This window comes from Haliotis asinina, chromosome 3, assembly GCF_037392515.1.
Source record: "Haliotis asinina isolate JCU_RB_2024 chromosome 3, JCU_Hal_asi_v2, whole genome shotgun sequence".
Taxonomy (NCBI): Eukaryota; Metazoa; Mollusca; class Gastropoda; order Lepetellida; family Haliotidae; genus Haliotis; species Haliotis asinina.
Genome location: NC_090282.1, coordinates 22,346,075 through 22,352,847, shown reverse-complemented (window position 1 = coordinate 22,352,847; position 6,773 = coordinate 22,346,075). Strand labels below are relative to the sequence as shown.

At 37.6% G+C, this 6,773-nt stretch overlaps 1 protein-coding gene across 2 annotated transcripts; it reads right to left on the bottom strand.

The window, feature by feature from the left end:
* Positions 1-472: 472 nt before the first annotated feature.
* On the bottom strand, positions 473-5,413 carry LOC137276665 (uncharacterized). 2 transcript variants are annotated; one of them, XM_067808280.1, is made up of 4 exons: positions 5,164-5,413; positions 4,161-4,337; positions 3,586-3,731; positions 473-2,246 (listed from the first exon to the last, which is right to left on the bottom strand). In XM_067808280.1, exons 1-4 carry the CDS (start codon positions 5,284-5,286, stop codon positions 1,448-1,450), a joined length of 1,245 nt encoding a protein of 414 aa, XP_067664381.1. In that variant the 5' UTR covers positions 5,287-5,413; the 3' UTR covers positions 473-1,447. The 2 variants fall into 2 exon arrangements, with proteins under 2 accessions (XP_067664381.1, XP_067664383.1); XM_067808282.1 differs by having other exon boundaries at positions 5,215-5,402.
* Positions 5,414-6,773: the final 1,360 nt, after the last annotated feature.

Sequence of the window (6,773 nt, the reverse complement as noted above, 5' to 3'; positions counted from 1 at the left end):
GCGTGCTTGTATTATTCTTTGGGTAGAAAACTAGTAGTTTGATTCTCGACAGATATCAGGCATAATGTTCTGTGAGATAAAACTACAAAAAGATTCTACATACACAATCAGAAGATCTCACCTGTTTTTATCAACCATAAACATTAGCCTTGACTACAAACGTTTGTCAGCCAAATGCCAGTCAACTCTAGTGGCCTGTTTTACACGACTGTACATTGTATACATCTGATCCTGTGTACAGATTGAAAACATGGTGGAACATTCAAAATGTGCACTGGATACGAAGTGAATCACGAGAAGTGTTCTTTGCTAATGAGTGTATCAATAGCGTCATCAAACGATTAAACTCTACCAAGTAGTGATACTGATATTGAGTTTTATTGACCTATCTGCATCATTTATTACTGACCATATGTGGGTAAAGGACAAACACAAACGTATTCCCAAACAAGCAAAATAACAACAATAAATCTGAGAACTGAGTCACTTTAATTTTTAAGTTACAAAAACATTCCAACAAACGTAACAGTAACGGGAATGTCTACACATTCTGCATCACACCAGGCAAAACATTGCTTGCTCGTACAAACATCTATATAATTTATAAATTACATGGGTTGAGGAGACAATATGTCACGGTGACTGCAATCACCTGATCCTTCTTCTACCCTAATCAATGAAGGGATTAAATACTGTGACAATAATGAAGCACAACAAAACGTACTTCCTTTCAATAGTTTAGGATCACTTAAACGCTCACTGTATGTTATGGATGTAGGTAGGGTTACCTAGAAGATTAATTTCTCCACGATTTGGAGGAAGCTAACAGCCACCTTATGCAGATGAATGTACGAGGATCATGCATCACATGATTCACATTGCTGAGAAGCAAGAGCAAATCTGGTGCACGTGAAGAGCTGCATTTTGGTGTAAAGTTTTGCAAAGAGTTGACAAATATCCCCTGATATTTACCATGCATTGCAGGGATTGGGAAAGGCAGGGGCCATGGGCCATTTTGCACATTAGAATAAAAAAATGGCCCATTAAAATTTTGAAGTTTACTATTGATGCTAGGGCCATGGCCCATTCTAATTCAGATATTGGCCAGTAATCCTCAAAATGTCCCATTGTCAAAGTTCTCTTTCCCAATCCCTGGTATTGAATTCATGACAATGTTTTCAACATTACGAATTTGTTTTACAACAGATCAGTTCATGTGCAAACAGTACCTTTATAAAGAATGGAATGGGTTTTTAAATTTAGTTTAGAACAGTTGTCTGAAGGAAGTGGCTGTATTTACCTTAGTAAGTCTGAACTTTTGAAAGGAAGTATGTAATGCAATTGCTTTGCAATTCAGGTATCCTTGTACCTAAACATGAATTATTCACATTCAATATCACTACATTTTCATATACCTGTCAGGATCATATTTTAAATCTTTAAATCGTCAAAAGTCTAATTCTAAATCAGCATCATCCACATCTCCTACCGAAAATATTGAAGAAGTTTGTTTGTGGGGTTGGTTTTGCTTTCCTTCAACATGTACATGGCCACGTCTGTCAGTGTTTGCCCTTTGATGTTCTGGGCCTGATTGGTTGTTGTCCCAGGATTTTGCTAATCGTTGTCCATTACTGTCTCCTGGTGACAACTTCCTGTGGCGTGACTGACCAATCACATCATCACCATGGTAACAGGTCATACTGGCACCAGTAACGTTACCATAACTTCTTAATGTTGAATTAGAAGCCTCTGTATTACAGGAGTCCTCTTGTGATGAGGATGGCTCTGCAGGAAGACCATCCAAAAACACTGATGCTCCCTGACCATCTGCCAGTGAACTTAAACTGTCATATTCAGTATTTAAATCTGACTTTTCTAACCTCATTGTACTTTCTGAGGAATCAGAATCTTCACTTTCTTCATTGTCAATAAAACATGACCATTTGCTATTTACTGCATCAGCTTGATCTGATGTTTTTTGTTTTTTTGAAACGGAAGGCATCACCACTTTAACTGATTCAGAACATAATCGAGCAGTTTTACAGCTGCTGTTCTGAAGTCTCTGACAGTTGTTGCCATCAGGTGACTTGAACTTGTGATACAGTTCATCACCTGTGACATTTTCTCTCTCTCTGTGCTCCATATGCGAGTTGTAGGCATCCCAGCTGTGGTTTGTGTAGGTAGAAGGGAATGGATTATCTCCCTTTAAACTGTGCTGACTGCTGAAGGTACCAGTCTGTTGTTTTCTAAAATAAAAAAACAAAATGTTAAGTAGATGCTCACGTGTAACGTGCTACAAATGCAAAATCGCCTAACAATAAAGTAAGATTCTTTATGAAAAACTTTTTTTATTATACTTGATGAGTCGTTTCAGTATGGATTCATATACCATTGTCAAACAAAATCATATACACTAGAAGAAGCTGTTATCCATAAAGACTGTACATAGAGATGTTGGGTTTTGTCCACACATGTTCTCTGAATTTGCATTCAATCCAATCAAAAATCATCTCAGTAGAGAAGGTGAACTACTGAGTGACCTCTAAACTGTCATTCGTCCAAGTACAAAGCAGGACTTGAAACTGACAAGAGTTTGCACCAGTTTCCGTCAGATCCAGTCATCCGAGAAAAATGGATGTTGTTTGTTTGCAAACCACAGACATAAAAACATGTCATGCATATAAGTATCACGCCTGCCTAATTGCAGAGACAGGATTCTGTGCACGAGTCATAAATCAATGTATTTAGTTTATGGCGTATGGCCTGATAGGTGTCAAGTTCAAATTGCATGTGGTCAATGACTGAAGTTGTGTATTGCATACTGCCTTTAGCAGACAGGCAGGAAGACATATAGGTGTCAATAAATCAGACATTCAACTTTTTCTGTGACAGAGGTTGCTTACCACAATCAACAAGTTGGGGTTTTTTTATGTAACGAGTAGATTATTTACTTGTGTATACAACCAAGATTAGACTACTGCTCACGACCTAATACTCCGGGTATGCATACTGGTTCAAGCTCCGTGAACCTATTCACTCCGCATACGTTATGGGCGCAGCGCAGCACCGCTGTTGAAACCACTTTTCCCCCTAGCGCTGGCAGAAATTTAGTGAATCGTTTTAACTCCGATTTCGTGGGCTCTTTTTTCAGCGCGTTTTTTTTTTTCAAATTTATAGGTTGAATTGGCATTTTTAATTATTTGTTTCGGTAAGAGCATATCGAAAGGTATCAGAATCTGCAAAGTTGTGTTTTACGTTGCATGTGACCTTTAACTTAGTTATTCCATGAATAGTGAGAGGACTTTACCTCACTTCAGTGTTAACTGAATGTTTATTCATTAGAGCTTGAAAGAACCCTGTAATTACAAAATTGATGTGATCGAGAGATAACTAGATGCATATATAGGATAAAATAACAATGTGCAACAATTTTCATAGCCTAGCATGGAAAGTGATTGTGTGAGTATGAAGGATTTTAGCAAGCAACAGAAATCATGTTTGAAAGTAAATCTGACTGGGATGGAAGACAGTAATAAAGCTCAAATAAGATGAGCTGCATTTTATTGATACATGCTGTTGACTTACTTCCTCTTCATGCTTCTCTTCATTGATTCTCTGTACATCTTTGAGTCTGTTGTCCAGCGATGATCATTGTTATCATCATCATCATCACCCCCGTCCTCAGTGTGTGGATCATTATCATCAATGAACTGACCCCACCTTGATGTCAGCTGAACAGATAATGCACAGAACATATAATGAGTGCTTTCTTCATTATAAGTATGACCTACAGAGTCACCAGTGAACTTAATTTCATTCACAACCGTTCACTAAATTTACGTACATGAGCAAACAAATTATCACACCTGACAGTCTGTTTGTACTATCATAAAAGCTTGTATGAGGCTAAAAGTAGATTATAACACAGGTAAAAATAACCTGCCTGAATGAGTAAATCACACAAATATTTACTTGGAAACTAAATTCCTATCAAGTCTATTGCAAACAGGTACTCTTGAACTTTCGTAAAAAGTCAATAAATTTGATAATACAAGCATACACTCAAACAGATAAAGTAACTGAGGCATATTGAGAGCTTCAATCTCAGTATATGAACTTGGCAACTTGCAGTCTGGTCACAATTTTTGAGTACAACAAACCCGGTTTTCTTCCCTGGGCTGCGGGTCAGGGTGACCTAGGTCAAGGTGACCCAGTTCATGCTCCCTTTGGGAAGTGTAATGCATGACCAACTGCTGACTGTGGTCCAACTCCCCTCTAAAGGTGTTCAGTTTCTGTACGTGAACTCTGCAGTCAGCACCACTGCCTTCTCCATACACCTACAGCACAGGAATATCATTGTACAACACAAAGTCTCTTCAAATGGTTTCCTAGTCCATATTTCCAGACACTGATGGGTACATTTAATCCAAAACGTACGTGCACAATTGTAAAACCTCAAAATCCTTCTCTTTCCTTCTTTATTTCCTGTTATGTATCAGTTATCTCTTCAAAGCAATAACATTGGTTATTATTGTAAATAGTGGCTTGGGAAAATATATATTTCAGCTTTGGAAATTTATCTTACATTGCTACACAGTTGTGACATGAATATTGCCCTCTGAGAAGATAGTTAAATTGGTGGCTTGTCAGTTTAAAAATATCATTTAACACAGTTTGAGAACATCCATCAATTTAACACATTTTTGTTATTAACAGTATATACTTTATACAGAGCACAGGACTGTAGGACAGTTATTGCCTGGTATGAAAGCCACTCTAAAAATGATGTATCTATGAGCTGTCATCTACAGTACCCTTAATACAAGCCACATCCGTACAATTTTAAATATACCTATGACAGGCAACAAACATGCCATGAGATGACCAAACTCACGCGAGCCCAAAATACAACATAGTAACTTTTACCATGGTACATGTAGGTTGATGCTGAACATCTATGTCTTTCACATTCTACATGATTATCCTTTGTATGCATCATCCCACCAAATGATCCCGTTAATGTCCCAACCGAGCTTTTTACACTAAATATAAACAGAAACAGCTTTGGGAACAGGTTCAAATAAACCAAAGTAACGTTTGTTTTAAGGTTCAAAACTCCTTCGTACGGTGAAACAGATTGTTTATGATAGTTTCAGAAATTACTTTTTTGATAGACTGTTTCTCTCCGCACATCTTGCAAACCCACTTGTTCACCTTCTTCCTCTGTTGCACTTGGAAGGTGTGGCAGCTGTAGCATTGGACCACCTGAAACACCTGGCCTGGCATCGTCACACTTGAGAATAGCCAGTATTTACAAGGATGCTGTGCAGTACGTTGCCAAATGATCAGACCTTCCGAAGCCTGTAGCCAATTGAATATGGCGCGTCCAGTGAAGGGGGCGTAACTCTAATGTCACAATGTTTCTTGAAAATTCGACCTCCATTGATTCTAACATTACAGGATCGAGGCCATAATTCTAGGAATTATTTTTATTAGTCATGTATAACTTTCTACTTTCTTTTCTTAAAATGTATGTAATTTAAAACTTTAAAAGTCAAGCTGTACATTCCGAATGTGTACAATATGTATGGTTTCTGGTACCATCTTATATTAGAATAATTGCTAAAATATTTTATACCGATTTCAAACATTAACAAGAAATTATACTGAAATATAACATTGTAAATTTCTGAGAGGTTTGGCATGGACAGCATGTTAACTGTGGTGATTGAATAATTTGTTGTTAGAATGTACCACAGAATGATTAATTTGGGTAATGCGTTTGCAATTTCACGTGTTCCTCCAAAATGTATAAATGTTCAATACGCTTTAAAAGGTGTTGCAGTTAAAGGTCACATATACTCTAATAGGGCACAAACGCAAAATCACTTGCTGACATCATTATAAATGAAAACCCGTCATCAAAACTGATCATTTCGATCTTTAATTACCTTAAATCGACCTTTTTTGACAACAGTGCACATTTCTCAGCCGCAAACGAAATTTCAACCAATCTGAGCGGCGCGTCTCCGTGAAATGAGGGTCTGTGCAGAATTCATCTACATTTCAGGAAGTAAATTATTTCGTTTACAGGTTTGTGCAAACCTGAAATCGCGAAAGCTGTTGTAAAAAATCTACTATGACTTAGTTTTGTCTCCTGCTTTGCCTAGTTTTCGAGTTACAACTCTTGTTTTCATAGACGATTCTGTCAAAATCACTTGGTGTCGCTAGGTTGTAATCCGTGTTAGGTGGTATAAACCTACATGCTATTTGTCATCATTCACTTGATGCTCAGTTAATGAATTTATAACAGGTGGTAATTAGTGGTAACGCCACTTAGATTACCCGACAAAGGTCCCCATTTGGCATTTCTTGTGTCTGGATCGATCAAAGGATTAACCGATAACCCGCTGATTGATTAATTCGTTTTATGCGGATTTAAATGGGGGAATTGTCAAAAGGTAGTGTTTATGTATGTACATTTACTAATCTATACTGAATACACTCCACTGTATCTGTGTCTGTGTAAAAACAACACCCTTCTTTCAAAGGATTAACCGCCAATACATTGATTGACTATTGGCTAACTAATTACTTTTTTAAAAGAATGACGCACATTATGCAATTAGATGCCAGGTGTGCTATCTTGGGTGACCAATGAGACATCATTCAAAGATATGTTAAACTGACCGAACAAACAATGGCTGGCTGAATCGTGAGCTTCTGTCTGCCAAAGCGCAGTAAAGTATCCTTTTGCTGAAGAGGCTATCACG

Coding starts and splice junctions, on each gene's coding strand:
- LOC137276665 (XM_067808280.1), bottom strand. CDS start 5,286: ATGCCAGGCCAGGTGTTTCAGGTGGTCCAATGCTACAGCTGCCACACC. Junction 4,338..5,163: donor AGAAACAGTCTATCAAAAAA/GTAATTTCTGAA, acceptor CCTGTGCTGTAG/GTGTATGGAGAAGGCAGTGG. Junction 3,732..4,160: donor AGCCCAGGGAAGAAAACCGG/GTTTGTTGTACT, acceptor TTATCTGTTCAG/CTGACATCAAGGTGGGGTCA.